This window comes from Marmota monax, unplaced genomic scaffold (assembly GCF_021218885.2).
Source record: "Marmota monax isolate L192 unplaced genomic scaffold, Marmota_monax_Labrador192_F-V1.1 WCK01_AAM20220418_F8-fsc00001, whole genome shotgun sequence".
Lineage (NCBI taxonomy): Eukaryota > Metazoa > Chordata > Mammalia > Rodentia > Sciuridae > Marmota > Marmota monax.
This window is the reverse complement of record NW_026693777.1, coordinates 1967330-1980042: the sequence shown is the minus strand read 5'-3', so window position 1 is coordinate 1980042 and position 12713 is coordinate 1967330. Positions and strand designations below refer to the sequence as shown.

Sequence of the window (12713 nt, the reverse complement as noted above, 5' to 3'; positions counted from 1 at the left end):
ATAGGCTGCATACAGAATGGGCCAGCTTACTTGATAGCACCTGTAAGTAAAGCAGAATGGACTCCCCATAGAGGCTCATTTTGTAGGTAGATAACTGTTATCCTGCCAATTGTGTGAGTTTCTCTGACAGAATGTCTGAGTTCAGTCTCTTTACCTTCACATCCTGGATATGAACCACCATGTAATCCAACATGTTAATTTGAGTTTTCCTATTTCTTTAACCTGAAGTGGTGAGTCAACATGGTCTTTTAAACATGAAAGTTCCCAAGAAGTTGCCACAGCTGAGAAGGACTCTGCAGTGGAAGACAGCCTGAAAAAACAGGCTGTTACCCGTAACAGCTTCTAGGCAAAAGCAGAGTGATAAAGATGAAACCAAAGGACTACAATGATCCCAACAGGAAAAGAGAGAGAGGGAGGGAGGGGGAGGAGAGAGAGAGAGAGAGAGAGAGAGAGAGAGAGAGAGAGAGAGATATGAGATGAGATGTAGGTGAATGTTGTTCCCTTGGCTATATGGAGAAGGCATTGCTGGAAGAAGACTAAAATGGGGCCCTCTGCAGCATGGGGTCCAGGACAAGGATCCTCTAACAGAGGTCCAAATGCAGTACTGAAAGTAGAGACTCCTTCTGTTATGGTATTGGCAGCTGTCTGATGGGAACAGCAGTCCTGGAGTCCAAGCGCAATTCCAGCACGCCTTCTCAGGCAAGGCAGGTACTGTGCAGCTCCAGACCCCCTGGTTATCTTCTCTGTGGTCTAGGCTAATTCTCTAGCCAGTTAGAGGTATGTTACCCATAAAGTATTCCTTCCCACCCAATTTAACCATAAACTATTTCAAAAATTTAAAGGAAATTGTAGTCACTTTGGTTTCTGATACTGCCTTCATATCCTTCCAACTTGTATATAAAATATTTCAATAAGAGTACTTGTCTTGCCTTCACTTTTTAAATTACTGTTCTATCAGTCAAAGACTATAATCCCAGCCACACTTCCTCCAATTCCAGTACCAGAGCCTTGGCCAACATCTTGAAATTCACAGTGAATAAAGAAAACCGGTCTCTAATTTAAATATGCTTGACCTTCTGTGGGGAACAGAGTAATCACAGCTTTGTCATGCTCTGGTTTGGTTCAGTGGGTATAAAAACATGTTCTGATAAAATCAGGATAGATGCAAATTTCCCACCATCCTTCAGACTAAACCCAGCAAAAAGTTGTTCTGGTTTGTAATCTCGTTGGCTTAAGACTAAGCTTGCCCTGGGATTTTTCCTATTGAAGGAGATGGTTTGCAATTCCAGTCTTGCCAAAAGTGTGACTTGGTAGCTTATTGTCCTTATAGGAAATTTCTCCCCTCTAACTGAATACATTTTTTAAAATCTGTATATTTACAAGAACTAGAAGTCCCCTATCAGTTGTACTAAGCCAAGTGGTGGCTGGCTGACATGCTCTCTGCTAGATTGGAAAATGTGAATTTCTCCCCAGGATCAAAATCTTGTATGAATTGTTTCCCAGTTTTCCCTCCACTTTGAAATCTACTTCAAAGTTATTATTTGGCTAAAGGGTTATGTTTTCCTTCCCTTGAGGTCTATAGGATTTGCCTCTGATGTGTGACTGGGGCACAGGTTTTCCTTCTACTCTCTCATTTTGACTACATTACATGGGAACATAATCATTCTCACCCCCAAATATTAAAGGAGATGCAATTTCCCTAAATAAACCTTTAGAAAACTGCAAAAGCCTATTTTACCTCTATGTATTCTTTAAAGATGCTCAACCCAAGAAAGAAATAATTAGTCTTCTGTTTACTTGCTCTATAATTATAATTTTAAGAGTCAGTGAACAGATAGTAAATGTGTGATTAATGGTAAAATTTTTAGAGATAAGAACTTTTTTTGAAAAGAAATTAGTTCAGAGTTTATTTCTGGTTTGTGGATAACACCATTAAATATGGCTCTGGGAACTTAACAACTGATAGAGACCAATTAGATCAGATAGGATATCACAAAACTTGGTGATTAACTTTTACTGTAGACAATGAACAAATGCTTAACTAAACTTCATAATGTTATGTGGCATCAACATAAAGTAAATAGAAGGGCTGTCATCTCTTTCAAGGAAAGGAGAGAGAAGTTGAGTTATTTAGAGAAAGTGTGTTCACAGATAGTGTGAGAAGCCAGCTTCAAGGGCATGTCAGCATTCATGATGTTGTATTAAGTTCAAATTTTTCCTGCATTATCATGTGAAACACTGCTTGGCAACTGTTCAATACCTAAAGTATTTCTTTCCACTCTGTGATGTTTGTGAGCAGAAAAGAAAATTATGCATATGAATCTATTCCTATAGTTATCTTTCAACAATACCTAAGGGAGCAGCCAAGTTACTTCTCTATTCATTTACAGAAAATAGACTTCAGCCTTCCACTCAGCTGTGCCAGGAACCCTACATTTCTGTTTTCAGAATCAAGACTTTAATGATAACGGCTACCATTTACAGAATATCTATTATATGTCATATGCTGAAAGATACCTTATGTGTTTTTCCCTTTATTTGATTCTTTAAAAACTTTTTATGTAATTTTGTAAGTTACTCATACAATGTTGTTTGATTCCTCAAATGAATATAGAACTGTCTAAAGAGAAGATAATTGATGATTTGTGCCAACACTTCTCCCTTATCTCATCCCTCTCATCACCATTGTGAACTCTTCCACTTTTCCCAATGCTCATTTGATATTTCACATTCTCTCTTTATAATGTTGGTGGCTTTATTCCCATATTATAAGTAGTAAATATGAAGTCCAATGGTTATTAGTAGTTCTAAAGAACTGAGTATTAACATAGAAGCCTATTTCTACTCAACCACAATGCTTTCATTTGGATAGAGAAACCTGAATAATTAAAAAGCTCTAAGAAAAATCAAAAGTGTTTCTGAAACCATAAAGATATCTTTATTGCCAGTCTCCTCTCAGCAATAGCTCCGGTGGCCATGACATGGTCATAATCCTTCCTGCTCTGCCAACAGTGCAGGGCAAAGTAGTGTCACCATTTCCTCACTTCTAGGGCCTGTGCCACGCTGACTACTGTGCAGCAACTGCGTGTCCAGATAGCTCCATGGCTCAGCATCTGGGAGGGTTCAGATAGTTTTAAAATATATCTGTTCATCAAAAGTAGATAGAACATAATTATATTTGGGGTATCTTCTTTGTTCACACTCATGTTCTACTAAAATAAACTATAATGTTGAATTAATGAACTAAAGCTAAAGTAAATGTATAAATGTAGACTTGTAAGCCTGATTCCTCTCCTCTTCTTTCACTTACATTTTGTTCTCAAATAAAAGGAAGCTTTTTCTTTTTTTTTTCAAATTTATGAAAATGCATCAAGACCTCATTTGAGTAATCAAAAATATAGGTGATCATATATCTCCTGAAGAGCCATCATATTCTCTTACCTAAATGTAGCAACAGGTCTTCTCTTTTTGAACAAAACAGTATTTTTCTGAAGGTGCAAATGTGGACACAATCCATTGTGTAAAGGTCTCATCCGGTTTGATTTCCAGCCACGTGATGAAATCCAGTGCAACACCCTCATTCCCTTGGCAATAAAATGCAACAGAATTAGCCCTTCTTTAGAAAGTAAGTAAAGGAACACATGTGGAGCGTGCTGTCTCTTGACATGGTGTGCCTAGAACTCTTCCCTGGCCTTAGAGAGGGAGGAAATCCACTGACACACCCCACGCCTGTACCTATTGACCATATTCTGATAGCTATTTACCCAGGGAACAATGCCCACTGCCTAAAACCTCTGTCCATGATCACACAAGCTAATCAGAGCCAGCAATGGTCAGTAGTTGGATGGAAGAATGCCAGAAAAAATAACTCAGGCTGCCATAAGTCATCTCAGTGATTTGTAAGTAATACTAGGATCTTGGAGAGTGAGGAGTCAGTGCCCCAGAGTGGTGCCTAGGAGCATTGTTTACAAAGAATCTTTTCTTCCTTTTCCTTTCTTTCTTTGTGTGTGTGTTCTTTTGTGTTTGTATCTTTTAAAATTAATTTTTAAATAAATTTTATTGTGTTTATTTGGGATTTACAAATGATGCTATAGGATACATATAGATAGTAAAATGGTTACTATACTGAAACAGATTAACATCTATCATCTCGGTTATTTTTTTGTGTGAAAACAGCTAAAATATACTTATTTAACCAAAATTCTAACACAATCTGATTTTACTAACTATGATTCTCATGATGGACTTACTCATCCTACATATCTGGTACTTTGAATTCTTGGATACTTTATATTCTTTGACCTATATCTCCCCATTTCCTCCTCCTTCCCTACCTCCAACACTGCCCTTGTAAACACTATTTTATTCTCTATCTCTGTATATTTTATATGACCTTTTAAAAAAAGATTTCATATAAGTTATATCACATGATATTTTCCTTTCTGTGTTTGGTCTAATTCGTGTAAGATATTCTTTTAAAATTAAACCTCTTAAGGACTTTTTAAACAGAAATTTGATTATATATTCCATAACCATTGTGGAATACTATCACAGGTACATAAAAAAATTATCAGCATACATCTCCAAATAAAAACTAAAGCAAAAAATGTTCGTATCTATAGAATATAAGCAAAGCACTGTGCTAGATGTTTAGCACAGTCCATGGCATCTAGAGGCACTTAATAATGCAGGAAAGAACACAGAGTGTCCAGCATTACCAGTTGACAATAGCTGAAATCAGAGTTAAAGAAGATTTTGAGTTACTTCCAATGAAAATGCTTCTAAAAATTACCAGTGAACTGAAGATTCCTAAAAACCAATGTCAAAATCAGTGTGCTATCACAACATTAGCTACATCCCAATCCTTTTACTCTTCCATGCTTGCAGCTCTGATGAAGTCAATGAAAGGTAGAGCTAGGAAAGTTATAATGCAATTTGGCCCACAACTGGTAACTAAATATGAAAATCAGAGTGAATCTAACTAACACAGGGAAATTGAACCGATGGACGACCTGCTGGGTTGGATAGTATTGGAATCATTTGGCTGATGATGGTAATCAGCCACCATTTTATTTTGAAATGGAAGCCCAGTAATCAAATAAGTTTAGTAAAATTTCTTGTGTTTACAGAGAACTAGTCAAAATGATTCTATATTTTCCTGTTTAAGCATCCTAGTGGAAGTCATGTTTTGCCTTTCTAATTGAATATTTGCTTACATGTGTGTGATACAGTGTCCCTGAATGAAGCAAAAAACACACATCATACTTTTACTTCTAATTTTTGAAGTTTTTCTTTATCCCAAGGCCCCAACTTGCCAAAAAAATACATTTGTACTATAGTGTATCTGTTAGCTCTTTCAGTTGATTATCAAACTCTGAAAATCTTGTCACCTATATATAACAAAAACGAGTGTGAAAAGAACACTCGATTAGATGCAGAATGTGCCATTTATCAGCAGCATTTTACCTGAGAACAATGCTTAACTATCCTTTGTTTCCTAACACAAACAATTAGAATATACAGTACCTACTACCCACCTTACAGGGTTGTTAAAAGAAGCAATCACATATGTCAGAATGACAGAACCAAGCAGAGTATAAAAGCATAGACTTGTAATTCAAGAGCCCAGTTTGAGCTCTGGCACTACTCATGTACTCTGTGTCCTTGGGCAAATAACTTGACTTTTAAGCCTTAGTTCTTAGTTCTTAGTTCTTCAAGTGTCAAATGAGGATGATAATACACACACTTGTTGAGAGGATTAAGTTACACAATAAACAGGGGTGGAACATCTGTGATAACAGTGATATTGATGAACATTTCCCATGTTTCAGGTACCTGATAACATATGTGAGAGTGCACTCTAGGATCCAAAGCCATGCAGTAGAGGCCTAGCTTATGTGCTTTTCTATTTCCATCATTTGCTTCCTTGTGGCCTTGCTTCTAGAGCCCATAGGCTTGCCAAAGTAGAGGGCTCTTACCAAGGTGCCAACTTCAAGGAGCAAACCCTTGGCTCTATGCACGAAAGGTTATCTCTAACCTGGGGGTTGGATTTGGTTGGGTCTCAGAGGAAGCAGATGTGTTATTTTGCATTCCTCATGCATTTCTGATGGACTTCATCATAAGGGTCTAGGATACTGGGAAAAGGAAAACATATCCAGAAGGAAGAAACTGATTAAGCATATCCTTCTTCTCCCTCAACTCAGCCACCACCTTTTGACTGCCACTGCCTCAACTAAAAGTAAAATTTTCTGTGATTTTGTTATTACTGCTTTTATTATTGTCAACATAATTGCCACTATTATTAATAGCTAAATATACAGTAACATATGTAGTGATATTTTGAGAAGAATTCTGTTATTACCCTTATATACAAACTAGTGAAATAAGGATTTTGTCAGAGAGGATAAAATACTTGCCAAAGCTAGCAAGTGTTATGGCTGAGACTCAAAGCTGGAGCTGTCTCCTCGAAGCTCCTATTTCCAATTCCTATGTTACTCTCTGGTCTACTTATTGACAACTAGGGCTCAAATTCAACACAGCATGAGTTTAAAATCCATGTGTTACACTTTCTTGTACCCACCCAGAACTTACACAAGTGAAAATTAGGACACAGACATTAATAAATGCCATTTGAATATTTGTTGACACCAAGATTTTGTAGGAGTTTTCTTTTCTGAAGATTGTAAGAAAGATGCTGCACAAATTAATACTTAGTTTAGTCATCCCAATTCTGATGATTTAGCAAACTAGGGTTCTTGCAATAGATATTTTCTTTCTAGTTTTTTTGTTTTGTTTTGTTTTTTGTTTTAGGAAAGTCTTATTATCTGCAAATTCATTAAAGTCATTGATTCCTCCATTGCTCGAGAACCTTGATAGCCTCTAAGCTTACCATCCTTCCTGCCCTCTGGTTCTCAGCTGTGTGAGAATGGAAAACTTAGGTTGGTGAAGAGGGCACTACACTGGTCCAGTTTAGCTGTGCAACTTCACCTCTGCCCTGCTCTTCTTATTCCCAGGAAAGCCACCTCTTGTCCTTTCCCTGTCTCCAGGCAGCCTTCAGAGAAAGACTCTCCTAGGCAGTTTGTTCAGTACTGCCAATGCCTTCCCAGGAGGAATGATCTTCTGCTCAATTTGTTCTCTTCTCTGATGAAGACCAAAATAAATCGTTTTGATTGATAGTGAACCAAAATGAAAATGTCCCATGTTATAGAATAGTGAACTTTAACCTGGGAATTTGTTTTCCTACATGAGATGTCTTTTATTATTTCAAGATATATCCTCACATGGTATTTTCATGTTACAAAGATGAGTTTTCTTAAGTTTAATGTAACTTATTGTAATTAATACTCTTAAAAGAAAAGGTGAAGTTGAGTGTAGCCATGTAATTATCAGTAAAAACTATAGGATTTACTATATAAAAAAGCTCATTTAAATGTATTATGTTAATTATATAACTATAAATACAAGTTACATGAAAAGCCTTGATTGTATTTGTTTTGTCTATTCTACTGATGTAGCCTTAATTGCCATGATAAGAAAACACTTACACTGAAATCACATCAGACTGTTGTGACCACTCCAGAAACCTGCTCTAGTAAAATATCAAACAAATGTCATGTCACTGCTTGCCTCATGGAGGGGGGATTAAACACTGAATATGTCCCCCCATTTAATATTTAGTCAAAATGTGAGCGAGATATCCTTTGTGTATTAACTCCAAAAAAGGAAACAATCACTCATAGTTTAAAAAAAAAAAAACCCATGAGTCATTGTAATTGCATTGTCATGAATTATAAACCTCAGAGCAAACTGCAGTAAGTTCCTTAGCAAGTTCCCAAAGTAGCAGATTGGATCCCAGTAGTTATTTCAGCCTTGGGTAATCAATCAGAGAGCTGAAAAAGAATAAATTAAAGGTAACCTAGTTCTTCTATCACCAATGATTTATAATTTATCACAGCAAGTGATACATGCACTGATTGCCTATTTTCTTTAGGATATATACCAATCAAGAGCTATTTATCCATGGTCGATTTCTAACCTACCACCAGTTTAAAACTATTGAGGCAATAGGATTAAGACTAATTTTAACATTAGTTTAGAAAAACATAATTAAAAAGGTAAATATGCTGGATTCAGGAGCCAAGTATAAATTCCATTTGGATGATGTGTAGTTCTGGATTACTAATTTATCTATATGGCTAATCCCCTTCATTAGAGTGCATATTTCAGAATTGGATACAATTATTTACATGTTGAAAGTGGTGATAGTTATTACATGACATTAGTTTCACTAATTCCACCAAAGATAGTTTTTCTTTGCCAACAATCTTCTCTATAAATCCTGTTGTTATGCATGCAATTTTGTTTGCTTTGGGGGTTTTCTAATTTTGAAAAGCACAGATCTAGGCATGATTATTCATGTTTGGGATATAAAAAAAAAAAATCCTTATAATTCTGGCTTAGAGGGAAGCTAATACAGTAATTTACTCTGTTCCACAGTCCCAAAGATGATCTTTCTGGCTTTGCTTTTCTCTCCTGTAGCAACCATCCACCTTAAGTTATGCAAGACAAATCATTAAGAAGGAAGGCTTGGGACTCCAGGGCCTCAACAAAGGATTTACAGCAACTTTGGGACGTCATGGAGTTTTCAACATGGTTTATTTTGGCTTCTACTACAATGTCAAAAACATTATTCCTGTCAATAAGGTAACTATTTAATGGATTAAAATCTGGGTGAGGGATGCTATCTCTAATAACAGCTTCATTTGTAGGGTCTTTATCATACCCCAGTCATTGTGCAGAACATTTATATCCATTATCTAATTTGATCCCCACATCAGCCTTATGTACTGAGTGTTGCTATTCCATTCAAATCCAGGAAATAAGGTTTAGAAAGATCAAGTATATTTCCCAGGATCTCAGAGTAAATAGTGAAGCAAAGACTTGAACCCAAGTCTGATGTAAAAATTTATCTTCTTGAAGAAGGTACCATATCTGAATATTTTCCATTTATCAGTAATAGGAATTTCTACACACTGTGTTATTCCTTTCTCAGTCACATCACTTTATCAAGAAGTAGAAGTTTTCATATTCTAAAGAAATTTTGAGCTCATGGAGAAAAAAAAATGTCAGTCTAAATTTTAATTTTTGCCTAGATATTTTTAATTTACATAGGTTAATTAAGGTTAAGCAATAAATAAACTCTTCTAGAATCATTTGCTTCTGGTGCAATATAATAACAATTATTATTATTATTATTATTTTCATTACTTTTAAAGGTAACTGACATGCCAACTGCCTGATTTCTACCATATAAAGTTAGCAAAGAATGTGTTTCAATCTAGAGTTACAGAATCCCCTCTCCCATGAAGCTGCACATCCATGGAGCTAACCTCCCTTTTAGACTCTGAGACAAGTAATTTGTATAGCATGAGAGAAGTGTCTATTCCTCTGATTCTCCAACTCTCTGAAGTCTTGAGACAATGAGCCAGATGTGATGGGACACCTCCAGCAGCTCCAGAGACAGAGGCTGAAGCAGGAGGATCGCAAGTTCAAAGCCAGCCTCAGCAATTTAGGGAGAGCCTAAGCAACTCAGTGAGGCCCTGTCTCTAAATAAAGATACAAAAAAGAGCTGGGGATGTGGCCCAGTGGTTAAATGCCCCTGGGTTCAATCCCCCCGCCCCAAAAAAAGAAATTACATACAATGAAATGAATTATATAAATTATTTACATAAATGAGATAAATATTGATATACCTTACTTATAATATTTGTGAATGTGTTTTAGTATATTTGCTATTACAATAAAATGAATTTATTCCCACTGCTCAGAAAGAAATTCGGAAATATGGATAAGATGTACATATGATCACATGTCCCCAAACTTTAAAAAAATCCACAGATACAGACTTCACCCTACAATTAATCCAAACTCAAGGTATTAAAGTTCTATATTATTAGTAAAGAACCAGAAGGCAGTCATTTTTTCGAACATTGGAATATTCTAAAACTATGAGGAGTTTGTTTATCTTTTGCAAACCAACCTTGTTAATAATATGAACATAATGCTGTATTTCACTGAATAGTTTTATTAAGACAATGAGCCAGGTGTGGTAGTACATGCCTGTATATATGTGCTGTATGTACCAGACACTCTGGTAAAGCCCAAGATATCCTATGATGACTAAAACATTGCCCTATTCTTAAGGGGCTTCTCCAGGAGACTTAGAGAAACTCTCTGAACAGACACAGTGAAAATGGAACATCATGTTTAGATAAACATTATTTTGGAAGTCACTAGTTAGTAATAATGTGATATTTTATTCTAGATCATGTTTTAAAAAATGTACAAATTCTCAGATTTGGCTTTTCTTTTTTTTAAATTTTTTATTGTTGGTTGTTCAAAACATTACATAGTTCTTGACATATCATATTTCACACTTTGATTCAAGTGGGTTATGAACTCCCATTTTTACCCCGTATACAGATTGCAGAATCATATCAGTTACACATCCATTGATTTACATGTTGCCATACTAGTGTCTGTTGTATTCTGCTGCCTTTCCTATCCTCTACTATCCCCCCCTCCCCTCCCCTCCCCTCTTCTCTCTCTACCCCCTCTACTGTCATCCATTTCTCCCCCTTGTATTATTTTTCCCTTTCCCCTCACTTCCTCTTGTATGTAATTTTGTATAACCCTGAGGGTCTCCTTCCATTTCCATGCAATTTCCCTTCTCTCTCCCTTTCCCTCCCACCTCTCATCCCTGTTTAATGTTAATCTTCTTCTCATGCTCTTCGTCCCTACTCTGTTCCCAGTTACTCTCCTTATATCAAAGAAGACATTTGGCATTTGTTTTTTAGGGATTGGCTAGCTTCACTTAGCATAATCTGCTCTAATGCCATCCATTTCCCTGCAAATTCTATGATTTTGTCATTTTTTAATGCAGAGTAATACTCCATTGTGTATAAATGCCACATTTTTTTAATCCATTCATCTATTGAAGGGCATCTAGGTTGGTTCCACAGTCTTGCTATTGTGAATTGTGCTGCTATGAACATCGATGTAGCAGTGTCCCTGTAGCATGCTCTTTTTAGGTCTTTAGGGAATAGACCAAGAAGGGGAATAGCTGGGTCAAATGGTGGTTCCATTCCCAGCTTTCCAAGAAATCTCTATACTGCTTTCCAAATTGGCTGCACCAATTTGCAGTCCCACCAGCAATGTACAAGTGTACCCTTTTCCCCACATCCTCGATAGCACTTGTTGCTGTTTGACTTCATAATGGCTGCCAATCTTACTGGAGTGAGATGGTATCTTAGGGTGGTTTTGATTTGCATTTCTCTGACTGCTAGAGATGGTGAGCATTTTTTCATGTACTTGTTGATTGATTGTATGTCCTCCTCTGAGAAGTGTCTGTTCAGGTCCTTGGCCCATTTGTTGATTGGGTTATTTGTTATCTTATTGTTTAATTTTTTGAGTTCTTTGTATCCTCTGGATATTAGGGCTCTATCTGAAGTGTGAGGAGTAAAGATTTGTTCCCAGGATGTAGGCTCCCTATTTACCTCTCTTATTGTTTCTTTTGCTGAGAAAAAACTTTTTAGTTTGAGTAAGTCCTATTTGTTGATTCTAGTTATTAACTTTTGTGCTATAGGTGTCCTATTGAGGAATTTGGAGCCCAACCCCACAGTATGTAGATCGTAGGATTTGGCTTTTCTTAATTTGGATCAGTATTCTAAAAATAAATCGCCATCAGTCTTTTTTTATATTGAATAAATCATCATATTTAAAAACAATTGGCTTCTCTAACCTTCAAACTACGAAAGAATATTTTAAAATTCACGAATATTTATCTCCTTTTTTTAATATCAAAACTTGCCCTATTTCTAGCTATTCTTCCTTTCCATTTATAAAGGATATACAAGAATGTAAATTTTATAAGAAAAGGGACTTTGTTCGTTTTTGGTTTTCTACTGCTGATTCTCAGAGATTAAAACAGTGCTTGGGGGCTGGAGATATGGCTCAGTTGGTAAAGTGCTTGCCTTGCATGCACAAGGCCCTGGGTTCAATCCCCAGCAATACCAAAACAAAACAAAAATAGTGCTTGGCACAGAGCAGAACCCTCAGTAAATGTAGATCAAATGAAATAAAGGGATGAAGAAAAGAAGAAAGAAGGAAAGGAAAAGTTTGGGCAGGGTTGGGGTTTCTTCCGCTTTTATGGATATTAAAAAGAAGTGTTGGCATTTGAGGGAGTCACTGCGTTAGGTGATACTACTTTATCTAGGAAGCTGGCAGAAATTTTATGGCTGAAGGGCTTAGAGCTAGAATTGAATTTGACCCCATAGTCAAACAGAATTCCAGAAGGAAAAAAAATAGTCACTTAAGGTCATATATAACATAAGTTCTTTATTTTAAGAAGTAAGATATTGATTTGGAAAAATAATTCTAAAAATGGAGGTTTCCATTGACAAAATAAATTTCTCCAAGTTGCCACAGTAGATTTCCAGAGCAGACATGTTTATTGGCAGCAACCAAAAATCCTGTTAACTTCCACAGTATAGACAGGATCCCACTGCCCAGAAAAACCTTTAGAGAATAGAGCACAAAAGGTATGGGAATGACCTCTTCTTCCCATGTCTCATTATATTCACTATCTGTCCAGTTTTTTCTAATTATATTCAGTGAAATGTCAACCAGCATTTTGCCAAATGAATTTTCTATTA

General features: G+C 36.3%; 1 protein-coding gene across 5 annotated transcripts in view; it reads left to right on the top strand.

Annotated features, from left to right (window-relative positions):
* The window catches only part of Slc25a21 (solute carrier family 25 member 21), a 519050-nt gene that overhangs the window by 482620 nt on the left and 23717 nt on the right, over nt 1-12713 (top strand). For all 5 annotated transcript variants that reach the window (XM_058584493.1, XM_046461042.2, XM_046461041.2 and 2 more), the window contains one exon: nt 8539-8703. In XM_058584493.1, coding sequence (XP_058440476.1) covers nt 8539-8703 — 165 coding nt within the window. The remainder of the gene's footprint in view (nt 1-8538; nt 8704-12713) is intronic.